Genomic DNA, 20,584 nt, shown 5'->3' with positions numbered 1-20,584 from the left:
AATAATACACTTTTAGTCAGGATGAGGGCAAACTTTCTGGAAAGCAGGAATATTCGTCTTAGAAATTAGATCCATTTTTTATCTTTCCATTTCTCTCAAGTAATAACCCTGTTGGATTTGAAATGCATCAAGAGTTAAATTTTGTTACATGCAAAAGTCCATAGCTATTGACTTTTTAAATGTTATAGAAAATTCAGAAGTAAATTGCGGTAGTTTGTTTTAATAAGATGTATACAAAAGTACTGCGCAAGGATACCCTAGGAAACTATTTTTGTTTAAATAAATATGCCAGATTTTATTTCCATAAATTTACAGCCATACTAATTAACTGTCAGGCTTGTGACTTGAATGTACAAGTAATCAAGAGTGATCTTGGCTTCAGCAAAGGGAAGTTGTGTCTCACCAATAGCTTATAATTCTTTAGGAGTACAATCATACTCCTAAACTATGGACTCCCACAGTTTAACTTCCAGAAGGGGCTTGGCAAAGTCTTTTACCAAAGGCTCATGAGTATGCTTAGCAGTCATGGAATAAAACAGGTCCCATCAGTAACTGCAGAGTACAGCAGTAAACAGGCAGGTTCACAACAAAGGGAAGTAAGATTTCTGTTGGGATCAGTGCTGTTTAATTTGAATTCAACACCACCACCACCACCACCAGAACTTGGGAGTCACACAATTAAATTGATTTACAGTAGATTCAGGACAGATAAAAAGAAAACACTACTTCATAGAATGCATATTAATTTGTGGAATTTGTTACCACAAGATGTGATGTTGCCCTCTAACCTAGATAGCTTTTAAAGGGGATTAGGCAAAATCGTAAGAGGATAGATCTAGCAATAGCAGCTATTGTCCATGACAACTAAGAACTTATAGGTTCAAAGGCAGTATGACACTGAATTTCAGCAAGGGATGTTGCCTGCATTCCCTGTTAATTGGCTTCCCAAAAATACCTGACTGGCACTATGGGAAGCAGGATGTTATACTATATGGAACATCTTTTTTTGAGCTTCAGAGGAGCAGCAGACTTTCCCAGCTAAATGATCAAGCAGAGGTGTGCACTCTTTTGCATTGTTTTTCATGTGTAATTGTAGGAGTCTGTCCTTACCACCTTGAAGAAGGAGAAGCAGAACCATCTGTGCACATGACAACAATCCTTAGCTTAAACATTGCTATCTCCATTAGCCTCAAAGCTGTAGCACTTTGTGATGGAAAAATATCTACATTAAACATCATGATAACTGACAGGATGGGAACGGTGGTGGCACTGGCAAATAGAGTAGTGGGTGGGTTGCCATTCTCAAAGAACTGTTTGCAAGGATGCTTGTGGAACATGTCCTCAGGTAAGCTTCACATGGGCTATCTTATCAGACATCACCACCATCCCTTTTAAAAAGAAATTTAATGTATCTGGTCTAGTGCAATACTTTCCTATCTTCAGTTCTACAGCTAGGAAGTATGAAGAATAGTGATGAAGAACAAGTCATAAACAAAACACTTTTATTATGTATGTTATTTACAGTATTTACATATTGCACATTTAGCTGGAATATTTATACCTCTATTGTACAGAAAACAGATGGCATTTTTTAGTGGATGCAGAATCCAAGTTTTATGTAAACATGTTTTTCTCTTGCACATGGCATGCAGTTTGCACTCGATAAGAGCCCACCATAACGGATTTATGAAAAATTTGTAACCAAACACTTTGAATTGCATAAGCAAGAAAGAGATCAAGTGATAACCTTCTGCACGGGAAGGTTTCCTTGAAAGTGTTTCATGGTGTTTCTAAATGAAACATGTTTTTACTTGGAAAGTGGGTACCCACTGAATTTTTTTGGCAATGCAACACTTCTGATATAGGGCAGCTTTAAAGTATGAAACCTTCTAAGTTGTTATGGTAGAAAAACTACCAAAAAGAATGTGTGTTTGTAAATAGTGGGACAGTATAGAAAACACATGTTTTAAAGATTTATGGGAAGTAGTCCCGTATCAATTTGCAAAAATAAATCTCTTGTTCATAATGGAATATGTTACAAAGATGGTAAGTTCAATTTCCCTGTTGGTTTCCAAGGCACTTCTCTTGGTTCTTGATTACAGTTTTTTCTCTTGATAGTAGTAGCATCTGAAGCAAAAAAACAAAACACACACAAACACCAAAATTAGTTTCTAATTTTCATGAAATTTCTCTTGGTTTTGCTACACAATCTAACATATTATAAAATGGTTATCAGTTTTTATCGGGATGGTGATTCAGGCAAGCAAGAAAAACCCTTTATAGTTTATGAACCCAGCCCTTATGTGGTCCAAGGATTAGATGAAGGTTTTACTTCTTTTGAAATTCACTGATTTCCCTACTAGTGGCTTTCATTGCTATGAATGAATTAAGCGAGTGGTTCCCATTTTTAAGGACTAACTACAACAATTTTTAAAAATGACTATCTTAAAAAGTAAGAAAAAACACATAAAGCAAAGAATATTGAGCCTCAAGCCTGAAGTACATTTTTTTCCTGTTATGTTATATTCAGTTGCTATATTTCTGTTTTCTCACATGGACTGAAAAGAAGGGTATTAACCTCTGGTTTGATTCCAAGAGGAATTAACTGAGTATCTTGTCTTTGATTCCTGATACTGCTTCTTACTGTGGGTAATGTGGTATTTCAGTGAAATACTAATGTACAGTTTAGAAGACACATGCAACTGAACGTGCGTAATGTTTGCTCATAATTTGACTATATTATAAATGAATCATAGATACTTTAATTGTTTCTACATGTATATTTTAAGCTGTATTAAAATATGCATAATCTGCAACTGCAAATAGAGACCCAGTTTCAATACATAGAAATGGATGCTGACTCAACCCCTGAAAATCAGCTGGTACTCGTGCTTTGTTTTAAAAAAGCAAATTCACTATCTACTAACTGCATACAGCTATGAATAATTCACGCTTGATGTCTGAGAGTCTTTATGTTGCTTTCCAGTAGGGGGTATCCTTTTATTTATGGCCAGTAATTTGCCAAATGAAGGGTGTTGCGTCACTCTCTCTAAAAGGGGAATACCTTAGCCAAAAAACTATTGTGTCAACGTTCATGAATTGTATCATATCTACAGTGGTGATGTTCTATATATATATACAGGCAAAGTGCAATTGGTTCTTTCAAAACATTTACCTTATCCTTCCATGCACATTGGACTTACTGCCAACCGAGTAAGAAGCCTGGCACATCTTTTATAGTCTATAATGAAAAGATCATAAATAGAAGTTAACAAATAACCCAGCATACCTTGAGGTTGTTGGGTTTTTTTATTTGTTAATGTACAGTTCGTACAGGGAACTGCAAACCCATTGCAATTCATTTTGAAACCATTTATTTTTTAAATTATAAGTTTGAAATGTATACTTGGGAAGCTGGCTGTATAAATTTTTTTTTAAAAAAAAAGATTTTTCTTTTTTAAAAAAGGGGTATTTATTTGCAGTAACATGTATAATCCTATGCAGACTGACCTGGTAGAAAGCACCCTTGAATATATTTCTTATGACTTATTTCTGAGTGGAAATGCATAAAAACATGGGACACATCTTTAATATTTAGTAAAAGAAATACTGTGTGCATGAAAGAACCAGCGTGCCCATGTAAACAGTTGACTAGGCATGTAACCTGCCATGACTGTGACCACATGCAGCAGAAAGAGTTGCCATGCATGCATGCATAGACAAGTTAGGTAAATAGGGTAGTAAGCATAAATTTTTGATATTCAGCCTATAAAATGAGAGTTCTCTTTTACTATTAATAATGAACTAGAAAAAACTAAGAGGAGAAATAATCTGAAACTGAATATTAGAAGGAAAGAAAATTGGTACCCTGTTCACTGTCAGTTTGTGAAGGTTTCCTGCTGTTTATATGAGCCATATCACAGATTACATTTCAGTGATGTGCACAAAAATATAATGTGAATATCAGCAATTTATATCTGCTAATGTGTATATCATATAAGTACACTAAGGGAGTTGGGATTGGTTCCACCTTCTATCAAATGTACACTTGGTAGAAAGCCCCACATTTGGACAATTGTATCAGATTAATAAGCCAAGATTTTGGTCTGTGAATGCAGCCCCTTTGCTCCTCCCTTTGTTGTGTGAGCAAGCAAATCAAAGTCTTCATTTAACTACAGTTTCTCATTTCATATCCTGAACTTCAAACCATGGCTTATTATCCTGGCTTGTTCCAGAGTTTGTAACTATAGTTTCCTGGTCCAGGTGAAATAGAAAACTATGGTTAGTTAGGGGCTTGCATGCAGATATATCATGTGCAGGGAAAAGACTTGTTCATGTGATTATCTGAAGATGGCTAATGTGTGAAACCTCTAGGCTTCTAGGCTTTGTAGATAAGCTATGAACTTTGATAAGTAGCCTCCAACCAAGCTTACAGAAGATCCATACTTGTAAAACTGGTTTAGGAATTGAGACCTTCTGCAACCTGGTTTAAATGCCAAACATTCATATGTATGTAAAGCCCAGATTTTTTAAGACCTTTGGATAATACAGAGACAAAGTTAATCTAGTAAGGGAATGAATTATTCTGTAATTGGCAGCAGAATTAGTCATTTTTTCTAATACAGCAAATGACATCAGTCTGACTTGCACATGCAAGTATTAATTTTATGAACAGTTGCCAAGAATGAATAAATAAAACAACCTGAAATAAAAATGTGAGCCAAGGTATTTAAATGGCTGCCAAGTCAAGCTAAGACTACTGGGGGAACAGAATTTAAAGAAGCGTCATTAAGTGCTCTGCGAAATATGACACTAACATAGCCTATCAGTTATCATTTGGGAGGACTGACATTGTAAGAAACTAATTAGCAGCCCAACCAGTGCTGCGCAACAGAGTGAAACATACTTTCCAGTTGGAAAATTGATCAACTTCCAGAATTTATAATCTGCAGTGTGCCATTTTGCACCTGCATACATCATAATAGTATTTATTTTGCTTCCCAATCCATAATGTGGAACATTTTCTACCACTGTTTGGGAAACTTCGTATGCAACTATCTGTACTTTAATAGACACCTATGTACAAAATACATATGTTGCATCAATTGTGCATGTGTGTAGTATTTCAAAAGAAGTCTTTCTTTTTTGCTGGTCTCTTCTATGGGTTGGAACTAGACTTACCATATATTCCGGCGTATAAGACGACTTTTTAACCCAGGAAAATCTTCTCAAAAGTTGGGGGTTGTCTTATACGCCCAGTCATCTTATACGCCGGAATATACGGTAGTTATTTCGCAAGAGTGGGCATTGCTGGACTATTGCCGGCGTGCCTTTCCGCAAACAAATGTGCAGGCTAGGGCTGGTGTGTATACACACACACATATGTGTGTATACACGCACAGACACCTGGCGGGGAGGGCAGGGGGCGGGGGTCAGTAGCGTCAGGCTCCCATGGCATCACTATTGACGTCTCGCATTCCAGCCGCTGTATGAAGAGGCCTCTACAGCTCCTCTCGCATAAATGACGCGCGGCGTGGAGGGAGAGGGAGAGCAAGCGCGCACTCAGGAGCCTCCTTCAGTTACAACCGACAGGGATGGGGACATGAATGAGGTGCTGCTGCAACAGGGGATGGAGGTGGCGGGGAGACACTTGGGCAAAGTTTGGGTCACTTTTGGTCACGGCAAATCCGGGCAGGGAACAAAACGCTCCGTCTTCGCGGTAGTAAAGAGGAAAGCGGCCGATCAGAATTGAACTCGCCACTTGAAGCGCCAGCCTTGGGGATGTGGGCTGTTCTGTGCAGCCTGCTCTCTCGATCTCGGCCAGTGGCGCTTTCTTTCCTCTGCTTGTAGTTGTCATGGGGATGATGCTCGTGGGCTTGCCCTCCCGGGCTTGATGAATGGCGGCAATTTGTCCTCGTCCGGGACAGCTGCAGCAGAGCTTTCTCTCGGGGGGAAAAGATGTGCTCTTGGACCTTCCCTGTTGGTTTTTGCTGCGCGAGTGTGGCTTGGGCAGAGGTTGGATTGGGGATGGGAGAAGAGGGGAAAACAAAAGCCGGCGGGATAGCTTAGAGGACAAAGCGGGGCAGGGAGCTCGTTAAAGGACCTGGCGGCGGAGATGATCTGATCTGGTGCATGGAAGGGCCCAGACAAAAGTTGAGGGGATTGCGCCTCGTTGACGCTTTTCAGCTACGACAAGCCTGCACGTGGAACAGGGCGAAGAGAGGCAAAGGGGTGGCTTTTATGTTTACATGTTTGATGACAAACAGCCTTATGTTTATAAGTGACAGTTTTCCTGCTAAGTACCTGCATGTCATAAGCAGGGGTAGTCTTATACGGCGAGTATATCCCAAACTCTATATTTTAACTGGAAAAGTTGGGGGTCGTCTTATACGCCCAGTCGTCTTATACGCCGGAATATACGGTAATTCTTCTGTTCAGAGGAGACTGAGTTCTAGTGGAGACTCTTGCCAGAAGCAAGAAGGAAGGGGTAAAATAATTTTTACCCCTTTCCCTTGTAGCCCTGCCCCCATAACACCTCCCATCCTACCCAACCCTCCAAAGGAGATTTTTGAGAGGTACAAAGGACTGCAAGGAGGCAAATTGACAAAAATCACCTTGCCTCTTTCCTTCAGTGGGAGTGTCCTATGAGAGCAGAGTTTTATTCACAGGAACTCTAGACCCAACTCAGTACTTTGTGCTTTGGTTCCTCTGAATGAAACTGCTTCAAATATTTTTTTGCCATTTCATTGTTCCTTTGATGTATTAACAAGCTGGATGGGAACTGTTCCACTAGTGATGCCTCATATTTATGATCTATCAACACAATAGTTAAAGAGTTATCAACATTCTTAGGCTCTTAGATTATGATTTTGCTCTGAAGAATGAAGGAATGTATCATTTTAATAAGCATGGCTTTAGTGTTAGTTGTGACTCCTGCCAGTTGTACTACTGGAAATCAATTTGTCATTTGTCTTTGCTTTTTTAACTATATATATATCCTAATGCTGCAAAGCCAAAGCAGAATTGAATCATTAATGTGTGTTATCTGATGTATCTGTAAGTTCCATTGCAAACCTAAGGCAAAGGAGTTGACATATGTTTGGAGTACAAATTTGTGCTGACTGCAGAAACTACATTTTAAGTGACAGTTTAAGAAGTTAAAACCATGAGACCTCTCAGAGGAGTCACAGCAATGGCATCTAAAATATCTTCCCATGACATGCCACTCTGTGGGTGAAATCCAAAGTCCATCTGTCAACAAAATGAACACTGTTGGTGGAATGGATTCTTCCTCCTCCTCTGAAGCCCCCTGTGCTCCTCCAACATCTTCTCGGGGGGGGGGGGAGTATTGGAAGCAAAGCAGATATGTAGGGCCCAGGGGAAGAGGAAGGCCTATTGTGTGAGCAAAATTCTGCTCACATGTATTTGGATGTTGCCTTGTGATTAGCAAATATGAGATGAAACTCATAGATACTGTGGACCATATCCAGTGCTGCAGGTCCACTGGTGCAGTGGACTTCTATGCACACAACAAAGCTTCCTCTTCCTCTCCTGTCACTTCCATCTCCCCCCCCCTTTCATTATCAGCTCTGGAGGACTGGTTTTGGTGCAGGTTTTGGAGGTGCACAGGGGGAGAAGAAGAAGAAATAGAAATCCCATTGCTCTAGTGGAACCTGCTAGTGCAGCATTAGATACAACCCTCCATATTTATGTCTGAGTCTTGCTATACCTAGCAGTAGTCTGATTAATTACTGTAATTCTGCAAGCTCCTTACATAACTGAATAACAATTGCATAATGGAGATAACTTAAAAACTAAATCAAATGTCTGGCACTTTATTCTTGAATGGAAGCATTACTTACATGCAGGGATGGTGCAGTCTCTTGTATGGTGGTAGAGTCTATGAAAGTGTTTAGTGCATTTTGGACCAAAATAAAGATGACCTGGGGAGAAGAAAAGAAAAAATGGTTTAATTGAATTAGTATCAAAAGAGGATAACAACAGATAAAAGTAACAGATTAGAATATTAAATTCTGCTTACCTGTTAAGTGGTTTAAAAACTTGTCTTTCATTCTCAGATCTCTAGGAACTATTTCTGTTAAAAAGAATGAAGGACACTACTAGAATCATCATTCATGTTCAGTACATTTAGTTTCCAGAGGTTTTTAATTAAAGATAAAATGTTAAAGCTCGTTGAAAAGGGCGATGGTATTTTCATGGATCTTAAAATCCAAGTGTAATCTCATTATTTGCCCTTTGTAAAATTGGAATAAAAGTTCCCATTCTAGGAAATTTAAGATACACTTAAGCAAGTGTTTATAGTATTTAACTCCCACTGAAATCAGTAAGATTTTGAGTAAAGATGGATGGGACTGGGCTTAATCTTTTTTGTAATTCTCAGAAAGGTGCCACTGAAATTAAGTGGGCTAGCATAACAGCAGTCAAGTTTCTGCCTACTGCAGGAGTAAATGTATTTCACTTTTAGGCAGCTCTTGCACTTGGGTATTTTATCTGGCTCGGGCCATTATTAGAGGCAGGATAATGACCTAGATACTAGTAAGAGCTGGTGCTGTGGCTAAGACTGTGAGCCATGAGACTGCTAGTTCAAATGTTATCTTGACCATGAATGGTGCCCATAGGCAAGCCCCATTTGCAATAGTGGATAATAGGACTGTGACTTACTTGATTAAAACAATTAAGCAAAGATTAAAATTAACAGATACATTTTTTTAAAGAAGAGTGATTTAAAAAACTTGTGATCAGCTAAAGGTGTCTTAAGTAAGCAGGCAGGAGTTTTTTTAAAGTACTTTTAATACAAATATAGAGACCCAGTGTAGTGTAGTGGTTAAGGTGTTGGACTATGACCTGGGAGACCAGGGTTTGAATCCCCACACAGCCATGAAGCTCACTGGGTGACCTTGGGCCAGTCACTGCCTCTCAGCCTCAGAGGAAGGCAATGGTAAACCCCCTCTGAATACCACTTACCATGAAAACCCTGTTCATAGGGTCACCATGAGTCGGGAGTGACTTGAAGGCAGTCCAGGAGGAATACAAATATAAAAAGTTTGTGTGGCAGCCACTATTTCAGAAAAGACCTCTCCTCTTTTGAGACGATTCATGCTATACGTGTGCAGCAACTAAAAAAAAGTTAGTTTGATTTTTGCTTCAGAACTGTTTTTAATTGTGTGCAAATTTTGTATCCATAGTGTTCAGTGAACTGTGTTCTGGACCACTTCACTAAGCATGCATATTTGGAGGTAAAAATGTTAATATTTAGGGGACCCTATCTGCCATGAGGCTACCCTGGAACTGAAAGCATGGGATACTGAATGTTGTAATAAAATAACTAGTAACTTATTATTGAAGCATTAGGGTTTTTTTAGCTTGACACTCACCCACATCTCATATCTTCATTTAATTTTAATAGCTTGCTTTCCCTAAGTATTCAACTTTACATATATTTTCAGTATTCCTTTTTACAAATCTGTGAGTTAGGCCCTTATTATACAGGGGTTGCTCAAGACCACCCACTGAATTTCTATGTCCAGATTTTAATTAGGGGTCCTTTACCAAAATACAATGATTGTAATCAATGTTATCACTAGTGAATGTGGATGAGATCATACAAATACAAAGTGATACACAACATGGAGCTCTAGCAAAACATTTGAGTCACATTCACCAGTTAGCCTTATAATAATCTGTCACATAACCAGAATTTATCAGCCAGGAGTAATAATCTGCATTCAGAGATATGCATGGCAGCAGACTGAAAAATCAAAGAGCGTACACATTTGAATAACTTTGGAACCTTATCCCCTTGACCACTCTTTTCTGTTTTTTAAATTTATATCCCACATTTATAACAAGGATATCAAGGTGGTGTACATTTTATCCTTGTGGTCCCTCTGTTTTATCCTCACATCAACTGTATGAGGTAGCCTGGGCTTAGAGATAGTGTTGGTCTAAGATTTCCCACTGAGTGTCATTGTTGAGTGAGCCTATGAACCTGACTCTCCCTAGTCCTAGTCTGACACTCTAATTGCTACATCCCATTGACTTTTGTTTCAATGGAAACACAGATGCTACTGGTTAGGTATGTGGTGATTAACGGGAGTGTCAGTGAAACATGCAAATCTGCTTTCATCTCAGAGACCAGCTGTTGTTCCATGTTCAGGAAGAGTTTTGCATTACATGCTTCTACACAACCTTACTTACTCAGAAGTATAGATGCTCATAATAAAGACAACCTAGAGTGTGGCTTAACGGAATCTTTTGATTGACTTTTGACTGGGTTCTGCAATAAAGTTCCTCACAACTAATTGTATAACTTTATCTAGGATAGCCAAATGTGCATCAGTGCTATCTGAGAAACTTCCTGAATATAAGTGTCTTTTCGGGAAATGTAACCACAGCATTATAAGGGGAGAAAATCATACCCCATAAACTACTTTGTTCTTACTCCTGTGGTTTGCTTTCCCACATCTTGTATTAAATGGAGGAGAATGTAACTAGTTTATTGAAATCCTCTTTAGTTGCTTGACACTGTCTCCTTGATTTAGTGTCATCTTTTATTGCTTTTTGTTACTTACATTAGTGTTGATTGCACATGAAAAACTACTTTATTTATTTTACCATAAACGAATGGATTAGTGGTCTTTGAATTCCCTTGGAATCTCTTTATCGCATTTAAAACTAGAACACTTCCAACCACATCTGATTCACTGGTGAGTACAAACATTCTTGAAATCTACCTTTATTTACTTCGAAGTATAGTCAGGCTCAGTTGAAATGACCTTATAATATTTGACCTAATTATGTCATGCACCACATTAAATGCTTAGATGTTTCCCTCAAAAGTCCCCCAGGGGACAGTCAGGCACGTTAGAAGATTGATAGGGGGAGCTCTAGCAAGTAGTTCCTTCAATGACAGCAAGACTGCTGGGAAAAACCTTTCAGAAGTTGGCAAGCCTGTTTCAGTGCAGTTTATTTTTATTAGAACAAGTTCACCAGTGTATCTCAACTGTTGTGTTCCAGTTAAGTGCTGCAGAATAGTTATACATCAAGGTCAATCCATTGGTTAAGCAGATTTTCACCAATCTTAAAAGCTGCTTTTAACACATTCTTGTAATCCAAAACATCTAGATGGCACCAAGTTGGGGAAAGCTGATGTAGACTGGTGTACATATGCAGTTACATTTTTTAATGCTCCTCTATAAAAAATAATGCATCTTTATTAAAAAAAATTAGTGTATCAGGGAGAAAGTTAGAAAATGACATTCCTTGATGTGTCAGTTTGTTGTCTGCAGAGTGCTTTTCATGTAAGAGAACAGACCAACACTCTGACCTGTGTCCTGCACAATAAGTTCTAGAATGCTACAGCCTTATTCTACGTAATGTGCAGAATGGATCTATACTAATACTGTATTCGATGTAGAATTCAGCTTTGAGTATCTTAGCTTTTTTTCTTTTTTAAAAAGGCAGGTTTCTAGATTTTGTGACTGTGAAGATAACTTTGAAAGTCAGTAATAACAATGAAAAAGATTTCTAGCATTTGGAGAAAAGACTTCAGCAGGTCAAGTACCAGAATCTAGCACGCTTGGGCAACTATACACCCTAGCAGAGACTAGTAGTGCTGATGTTTACTTTGCCTTCACCTCCTGCAGTAAGTACCACCAGTTAGGTTGCATTGGGCAGGCCATAGCTGATTGGAACCAATGTACCCTAAATGGTTGCATAGTGGTGGGCTGCTTATGAGAGTTGGATATTTTCTTGATTCTGCTCAATACGGGGCAGCCGCCATTTTAAATTCCTCAGAATGTAATGGTGTAGAGTATGCAAAATGCTCTGAGGTACTGCAATGTGGGAAATTTAAAATGGTGATCACCTGGCACCAATTGAAACCAGTAGCCACTTTAGCTCCCATGGGAAGAGTGCTGGTGCTGTTGGGTAAGCCCACAGGGTGGGCTGATTGGCAGCAGCACTGCCATTCATCAGTGCTGGAGAGACCCAGTCAGTGACACCGGATGGGGAATCTATACCCAGCACCATGGTTGTCCATCAGCAGCACTGTGTCAATGGCTCACTCAAGCCTGGTGCTTGCCATGGACTTTAAGATCTTGCTTGGCTCCTTGCCTTTCCTGGTACTAGCTGAATTGTTCATATTATGCAAAATTATGGAAATTTGTATAACAATTCAGCATTTTGGTGCATGATTTGAATTGCCTGAGTGTAGAATTTTAATTAATTTATTACTACTTTTAATGCAGATTATGCATGGTTCTGTATACAGCCAAGTACTGCAATCCTAAGCAATCTTACTACGATCAGTAGAACTTACTTCCTAATAGACATGTTTATATTTGGATATAAAACTTATGAAACACCAGCTGACATTAGCTTATTAAACTGACTGACATTAAGACATACCATATCCATAGGGAGGGTGAGTCTGCATTTTGCAGTAATAAGTATAGATACAATGAATCCACACAGACATCTGCAACCCTTGCAGGTGGAATTTTGCTTTCAGAATCTTTTAGCATGAGGTGTAATGTGTGGTTTTTCTCCTAGCAATAACGTAGCCAGTGCTTAGTGAGAGCTCTCTCCCTAGCAATCTACCAACATAGCTTTGTCAACAAAAACTACTCTTTTAAGAAAAACCTGAGTTCTAGATGTGTCAGGACTCTTGGTGTTTTTCAGTAATGGCTTACACCATTTCGGAATTTTCCCTTGTCTTTTTTCTGTTGTGCTTTATAGCCATTTCTTACATGGGGGCCAATAAAGGAGTGTATTCAGTGCCAGCATGGGTGGGTTCTAAATCTTTGCCCTTGTTGTCTCTAGCATCTATGGAGAGGGATATATATATATATTTATGTTCACCGCCCAGACAGCTATTGCTAGTCGGGCGGTATATAAATTTAATAAATAAATAAATAAATATATAGATTAGATTAGATTAGATTAGATTAGATTAGATTAGATTAGATTACTCAACTGTGATGTATACCAGTGTGTTGTAGTGCTTTCGGTGTTCGATTAGGACCTGGGAGACCACAGTTCAGTTCCCCACTCACCCATGTAGCTCACTGGCTGACACTGGGCCAGGCACCAACTCTCTGCCTAACCTACCCCACAGGGTGATTTTGAGGTTAATAAGGGAAGGGGGAGATCCATGTATGCCATCTTGAGCTCTTTAGAGGAAATGTGGGATGTAAACGCAATAATAAAAACGTTACTCTGTGCTGTAGTCCTCAATGGGACCATAGGTGCTGTCTCAGTGTTCAGTCTGCAAAGTCCTTGTTGTTTCATCTTCATAGATCTATACTAGTTAACATTTCATGACCTTGCTAAGGTATAATGAAACCTAGAAACTGGCTTATATCTTAATTAGTATTTAGAATAAGACCAAATCCCCATTTTCATGGGACATTGTTGCGCAGTCTGTTAATGTTTTTACCACAGGCAGATTTATAACAGTGCAATACTCAGAGGTCCCACTGAATTCAATGGCACTTACTCACAGGAAAGTACATATAGAATTGTGGCCTAAATGTCTAAACCTGAATTCCTGAAAGAATTTGCTACTAACGTCAAAGAAATGCTGTTTCAGAGTAACTAACAATCAATTCAGCTAAATGGTCTGATTTTAAGCATTTACAGTTCCAGTGAGATAAATAAGACTAAAATTGGCTATTCTTTAAACTCTGCAACTGGTCCTGATTTCTGTTCTTGGCAATACGCAGTTCTTAAAATGAAATTTTATCTGGTGAGACTTTTACCAGAAACATGCTTATGGTGCCAAAACATAGGTGTGGAAATAAAATTATATAGCATTTCACAATACACAGCAGACACAAACCCAGCCAATGCAAGCACTTTCAAATCCCAATGATTTTAGGGGGGGGCTGCTTACATTTTGGCAATGAGTCTGCTAAAGAAGCATATTTCCTGCATACCTTACATGTGTACAGTCTTGTTTGGAGAACTGGGATGGGATGCCTGTTCTAGTTTAGAGCAGAAACCAGTTTTGGAAAGCACTGATGGGCTCTCTCCTCCCCTTTAAGAGTGGGACTGTGCACAGCTCCAATTGGTTGGCTCTTGCGTCGCTCACAAAGCTATCTCCCCTACCCCAGTAGATTTCAAAGTTTAACAGTGTGCAACCACAGCAAATAAACAAGGTAGACACACGGGAAAATAAAAAAATAAAGGTAGAGGTATGTCTGTTAGTAGTCTTAAGCACCTGCATAACTTTTCTATTAAAACCAATGGGATTTAAAGTTGCTTAATCTTAATCCTAAACTCTAGAAAAATTAAACATTAGAGAAGCAGAAAACCAGACAGATCTCTGAAGGAGTTACAGGCAGTAGTCATATGGATTTTCATAGGAACATAAGACAGTGCCCTATAGCGAGGCAGATCACTGGTCCATCTAGCTCAGTATTGCCTACACTGACCGGCAGTGAATCACCAATGTTTCTAACAGGAGTGTCTCCCAGCCCTACCTAGAGATGTCAGGGATTGAATGAGACCTTCTGTATCAGAAGCAGCTAATCTAACCACAGAGTTGCAACCGTCTCCCCAATTTCGTGTTGGCACAAAGACAAATTTAGAGTCTGCATGCACAGAAGTAATCTGCCAGGCACAAATTATAGGTGATATCCAACTGTTAGTCATATGGAGTGAAATGAAATAAATTAATAGATCTACTCTGAGTAATGTTGGACATTTACCCTAAAACAGCTGAAGAGAGAGACTATGTTGTATCACAAAAATTGCACTGAAAACCTGAAAGGAGGCCAGAGATGAATTTGTTATAGTATGGGAAAGGAGAATTGTTTGAAAGACAAGCTATGCACTACTCTCTTGCACCTCTAAAAGCCAATGGCAGCAAAATTCCAATCATTTTCAACAGGGTAAGCTCGTCAAATCGTGGTTTGCTAAGCATATAGATTAATAAACGATATGGGAGATATATAGAGAAAACAGCCCACAGGTATTTGAAACTGTGTGTTCTTAGAGCTAAAGGCACATTGGAGATAAAAACAGAACAAGTGGCCTATTGTAAAAACCTCTTGACTTATGGGGAGAGTTTTTAAAGGAAACTTCTGAAAGGGTCTTTCAAACCGGGAGGAATTTCAGACTTGAAACTGACTAGGCTCGAGGAATAGTTGAGGACTATTAGGACCCATGGAACACGCAGGCCTGCTACAAAGTGATCTCCTTCAGGAGATGCTTCTCGGATTTCAATCTATTCGTTTTGCTCTCCAGCGCCATCCAATGCTGAAGAAAAGCTTAGCAAGTGAGATCATCGCTGCTATTTCTTGTTCAACGCGAGTGGAGCGTCTCTGGCATTTTCCATCGCAGCGATTGTAGAGGGAACTCCTATACTGTATAGCAAGGAGGACTGAAGCAATTTGTAAGGTCACTCGGGACTTCTTAAATGTAAACTAGCAGAGTGATGACTGATGTTTAACGGATAAAGAAACGGAACACAACGGGCAACAATGTCTCCTTTAGGACAACGGAACCTAGTAGTAGACTTACCAACTCTCTGTTCTTCTGAGTACGTTCCATAATCGGGTACTTCCCTTCGGTCCAAAAGAAAGTCTTGCTTGTACTGAACTCCGTTCTCCTCGTCGTCCTCCAGGTGGTACTTTCTCAGTTCCTGAATGATCTCCATGATCAAGTTTAAGAGGTTTTGCCTTTCCTTCAGCCCTGCGCTGGATTTGGATCTCTCTTTGCAATGTCCCGCCGAAAGCATCACCAGCACCAACCCCACCAGCGCGGGAGACCTTATGAGTCTGCAGCACATTGCACTTCGGAGGATAAACGAGTGGACGGAGGAAAATGGAGCCACCTTCCTAGTTTACTCCCTGAAAAGTGGAGGGGGGAGAAAGAGAGGAAATCGGGAGGAGGTGTGAGGGCAGAAGGCAAGGCAAGGGTCACGGCGAGGCTAACATCAACTCAAACTGAGGCGAGTTAAATGAAAATATTCTCCCTTCAGGTTTAAAGTACCGAGGTTTCTAACCGCTGCCTTCTCTTCCTCTCCTTCCAGTACAAAAGAAGACCCAGCTCCTCAGCTGCCCTACAGAGGTGTCCAGCTGTCTGCTCTTTAGCCAAGTAGCAGCTAGTAGCAAGAATAAGGCAATTAGACTTTCCAGCGGCATTCGCCCGTTCCCCCCAAACTCGGAGCCCGACCCGCTACTCTCGGTATTCGGAAGTTCCACGGAGTGGAGGAACAGAACTTTTTTAAGGGCAGAAGATGAATATCAGCTATTTTTACACACGTCTTTTAAAAGAGAGAGAGGGGATAGTGTCCCACAAATATAAATTATTAAATAAAATTTTAACGGAAAACAAATAAGAAACACAGTCCTATCTTCTCTACTGAGCCAATAATTGCCATTCTTGGAGGGCTAGAAGAAGTGTGCCGAGGAGCTGGCTTTTAAGGTGTCAGACCAGCCAGATGTGGCAGGAAAAAAACCCGGACCGTCCCGCGCGGCTTCAGCAGCAAAGCTTGTGAGTCACTGAGCGCACGCGAAGAAACTCGCCTCTATTTATCTGGCACACATGGGAGACTTGAACTGCAGCGCCCTTCGCTGTACTTACTCCCCCCCCCAATGGTACACTAGGAAGCCCCAACAGCGGGAATCAATGTTTCTTCTGGAGTCATCCAACAAGCAGTGCCACCTAGTGGTTAAGGGGCATATTGGGACTCCACTTGATTCCACCTGACTCCGGAGTCCTTACACCAGGAGTGGGGAACTTCTGACCCTCCAGAGGTTGTTGGGCTCCGACTTCCTTCAGCCTCAGGCAGCGTGGCCAATGGTCAGCGGAGATGGGAGTTGCAGTCCAGCAACTTCTGGAAGATCCACACAGACAAGATCCCCACCAAAACCAATACCTCCGCCCCAAGTCAGCTGCATAACACTCGACCGGTTTAGCCTATGTCCTATGATGACATGCCACAGCCTTGTTTGCCTCTTTGCTTCTGCCTGTAGAGACGGAGAGATTGGCATTGGTTTATATGAAAACAAACCCTGCGGCTTGGATGCAGGAAAGCAAACGTGCTGTGGAATTTTCTGCCTCCCCCCCCCTGCTTTCTTTTGGAAGCCTGTGTTTCCGCATGGCGAGGCAGGCAAAAAAGGAAATAAAACAAAAACGAGAGCAACACGCCAGGTGAAGTCCCCCCCCTCCTTTCCTTGCCTGGAAAAGTTTTGCAAGCTTTACATAGCATTTGTGGGTGGATGTAGAGTGACGGCCATTTAGCATCTGGTAAGTCACTAGGGTGCGGGTGTCAACGCTTGAGGAGCTGGTGGTCTGTCTTTATCTGAGAGAAACTTGACCACTCCTTTGCTTGACCCTGATTTCTGATCGGGAGAGAGGAAATATGGGGAGGTTTTCCTCATCGCTATACGCATACACCGGTATGTTACTCTCTGTGAAATATGATCCGCAGTGACGTGAACTGGCTCAGATGCTCTAGTCCAGAGGTTGGGAACTTGTGGCCTTCCAGATGCTCCTTGAATACAACTCCCATCATCCTTCATAATGCTGGCTCGGGCATGGAAGCTGATGTCCAGCAACATCAGGAAGGCCACAGGTTCCCCACCCCGTGGTCTAAAACCCTCTCCACGGAGTCTTCTCCGTGAATGAAACCATATGGAGGAAGCATTGTCAGATCCACTGCAGGCAGATTGCCAGGGCCAGCTTCCTGGCAGCACTTGGCGGTGTCTCTACCTTAACCCACCCTTCCGGCCGGGAAGCGCCTGCCAATTTGATCGTAGCAAGACAGAAGTTACTTACTATTACACGTGCCTAAGGATGCTCCGTGTAGGGCAGGGATGGGGGAAGCCGGTGGGGCTCCAGCTGCTGGACTACAACTCCCATCAGCCCCAGCAAGCCTGGCCAATGGCTAGGAATGATGGGAGTTGCAGTTCAGCATCATCTGGAAGCCCACAGGTTCTCCATCCTTGGGGTAGAGCAGTCTTCCGCAACCTGGTGCCTTCCAGATGTATTGGACCTCAACTCCTATCAGCCCCAACCTCCACATCTGGAAGGCCCATTCCAGCCAAAGTTCTCCACTTTTCAGCTCCATTGATTTCAGGAGTAGAAGACTTGAGATGTCATCTATCGAGATGATTTTTTTAAAGTGTTTAACTTTGGCTTGGATCTTCCTTTCTCTTCCGAAGGCAATCCATTCACCACCGGCCTTTATCCACGCAGTCACAGCATTGCCCCTGAGGTGTGCCGCACTGCTGCCCTCGGTTTCTAATATTCCTTCTCCCTCCTCAATAAAACGGCGCGCCACCTCCGAGGGCATGAGATTAAGTAGGGACGGTCTCCTTTGCATTCGGGAGGACGACGCCACACCCTTCTCTGCACTCCTCGAAGTCAGGCCTGCTGACACCGGTGGAGGGGCAGCGTGCGTCTCTCTCCTCCCCCCCCTTTGCTTCAATCGCGGGGCACATTAATCGACGGGCTTTGCCTGGGGGAAACAGCTGAGCGACACCCCCGGAGGTGCCCGACCGCGCGTACGTCTCCCTCGACCCTGTCCTGAGAATGACTGAAGCGGCTGGATTTGGCGGGAGGCGCGCGAGGCGCAGCTCCTCCTCCTCTAGTTATCTAGCAATCCTGACGCTTTAGCCCTGTTGCCTGCTTCTTGAGTGCGGCGCGGCTGTGCACATGTGCTTGGGAGCATTACCTGCCTCCAGTTGCTTCAGTCCCCCTTTGCACGGGCGGAATCCCTTCTCCTCGTTGGAGATATGCTGGCCGCAGCGGTGGTGAGATGAGGAGCCTTGCTTTGCACGGCTGCTGCCCCGGCTCGTTTCTCCCGTGCTCTCTCCTTTCCTGGGCGCTCACGCCGTCTGGTCTCCCCCACCTACTCCATGGCCACCCTTTATATAGGGTTATAAGGTGTCCATGAGGCCGCCGCCGCCAGATAGTATCGACGTGCAAGTGGGTGGACAACCGGCTCTCCAAGTCCCGCTTGGTAACCCCGCCAGCGCTTCTCTCGCTTGCTGCTTCGCCCGCCTGTCTGCTCGCCACTGCCACTGAAGTTCTTCCCTCCCAACTCCCCCGCCCTAGTCCCTTCTTATGCTGCCTCCCCGCCGACGTAAAAAGACCTGTCCCAGCTGGAGTGGGGAGTGAGGAAGAGAGAGAGAAGGGGGGAGGGGGGCAACAGCCCAAGTTTCTTTAATTAGAAACTCAGCCTGAAATATTCATTTCCCCTACCCCGAGCCGCTCTCTTCCCGCCGTTTGCTTTGGACGCCCAACCTCCAACTTCTCCTCACACATTTCTCGTCTGTGCCCGCCAGGGCTGCATCTTTCTGGCATCACTGCCCGCCAGCTGAGAGGATTGTTACCAGCAGGACTTGGCTTGGTTGCTCGCCGCTGGTGCTTTTTTTTTTTTTTTTTAATGGGGCGGGAAAGGGCGGGGTGTGAAGATTGGGAACATGGGTGGTAAGATTATCTAATCTTCCGGAGCGAGAAGCAGCGATGCTATTCTCACTCGTTGCTGGCTGCCGGTGGGATGGAAAGAGGCTCTTGTGGCAGGAGTTGTAACACGAGCAGCCATGGGATTGGTCCCTCAGTCGCCGCACGGGACGGTGAACCCAAGCGCAGAGGACAAACTTTTGCTTGCCAGTTCTAATATCGCAGGACCGCAAGAAGACAGTCCTGGCTGGAGCTCATCAAGGGACCTCTCTTGTTCGCTAGCCTGTTCTCAGAAGTGGGCTATCAAAGGCTTCATTCTAAGAGAACCCCACGAACAGGGCATGAAGGCAACAGCGCTCTCGCTCGCTCTCTGTCACAAGCATACAAACACACACACAAACAGAACACCAGCACTCCTATTCAGGTAGAGCTTAATTTGTGCCAAGGCTCAGCGACTGGAAGCTGTTTATAACACATGGCAATAATCCAGAAACAAGTGAAGTATTTATTTATTTATTTATTACATTTATACCCGCCTTTATTTTCATCATAGAAACCCAAGGTGGCTTAATAATAATAAGAAGAAGAAGAAGAAGAAGAAGCAGTGATGAGTGATTCTGAGCATGTGCAAAGTGCCTTTCCCTCATCAAGTAATCCTCAGACAGCAGATTTAACATGCTGATTATTTAATTGTGCTTCCACATCCCCGTGGGATGTATTTACATTGTTTTGCCTGAGGTACCAGAATATTTTACATTGTCTCTGAACCACATCCTGACTCCACACATCTAAGATGAAAGACAAGGGCTCACAGGACTTTGAGACCTGAGACATATGCTTAGTTAAAAAAAAATTAAGCACTATCTCTAGGGTTAAAGTCCAATGCTTTGTCATATTGGCATCACAGACACAAGATGCACTGTTTATCTGGAAAAACTAGCATCCCATAGTTGGCGGCTCATACTGATTTTTTTTTTTTAAAAAAAATGTTTTTAATATATTTTTTAAAAATTGTAGTGTTTTATTGCTTGTTGTTTGTTGTCCTGGGCTGAGTGGGATTTGAACCTAGGTCTTCCCGGTCCTCATCCTATTTCATAACAGTTGTAGTTTGTATTGGACAATTACAGCCATTGCTCTGTGTAAACAC

General features: G+C 42.0%; 2 protein-coding genes across 3 annotated transcripts in view; one reads left to right on the top strand and one right to left on the bottom strand.

The window, feature by feature from the left end:
• The window catches only part of ACP1 (acid phosphatase 1), a 35,808-nt gene extending 19,463 nt beyond the window's left edge, over positions 1-16,345 (top strand). The window contains exon 6 of the mRNA XM_061622876.1: positions 16,058-16,345. Coding sequence (XP_061478860.1) covers positions 16,058-16,126 — 69 coding nt within the window. The 3' untranslated portion in view covers positions 16,127-16,345. The remainder of the gene's footprint in view (positions 1-16,057) is intronic.
• ALKAL2 (ALK and LTK ligand 2) lies at positions 1,931-19,028 on the bottom strand. 2 transcript variants are annotated; one of them, XM_061622872.1, is made up of 6 exons: positions 18,707-19,028; positions 15,547-15,875; positions 8,042-8,095; positions 7,863-7,943; positions 3,176-3,241; positions 1,931-2,127 (listed from the first exon to the last, which is right to left on the bottom strand). In XM_061622872.1, exons 2-5 carry the CDS (start codon positions 15,812-15,814, stop codon positions 3,177-3,179), a joined length of 468 nt encoding a protein of 155 aa, XP_061478856.1. In that variant the 5' UTR covers positions 15,815-15,875; positions 18,707-19,028; the 3' UTR covers positions 1,931-2,127; position 3,176. The 2 variants fall into 2 exon arrangements, with proteins under 2 accessions (XP_061478856.1, XP_061478855.1); XM_061622871.1 differs by lacking the exon at positions 3,176-3,241.
• Between the last annotated feature and the right edge of the window lie 1,556 nt (positions 19,029-20,584).

Source organism: Rhineura floridana, chromosome 4 (assembly GCF_030035675.1).
Source record: "Rhineura floridana isolate rRhiFlo1 chromosome 4, rRhiFlo1.hap2, whole genome shotgun sequence".
Taxonomy (NCBI): Eukaryota; Metazoa; Chordata; class Lepidosauria; order Squamata; family Rhineuridae; genus Rhineura; species Rhineura floridana.
The sequence above is the reverse complement of the archived record's forward strand: the minus strand, read 5'-3'. Positions and strand labels throughout refer to the sequence as shown.

Coding starts and splice junctions, on each gene's coding strand:
- ALKAL2 (XM_061622871.1), bottom strand. CDS start 15,814: ATGTGCTGCAGACTCATAAGGTCTCCCGCGCTGGTGGGGTTGGTGCTG. Junction 8,096..15,546: donor CTCAGAAGAACAGAGAGTTG/GTAAGTCTACTA, acceptor TCTTTTTAACAG/AAATAGTTCCTAGAGATCTG. Junction 7,944..8,041: donor GTTTTTAAACCACTTAACAG/GTAAGCAGAATT, acceptor TCTTCTCCCCAG/GTCATCTTTATTTTGGTCCA.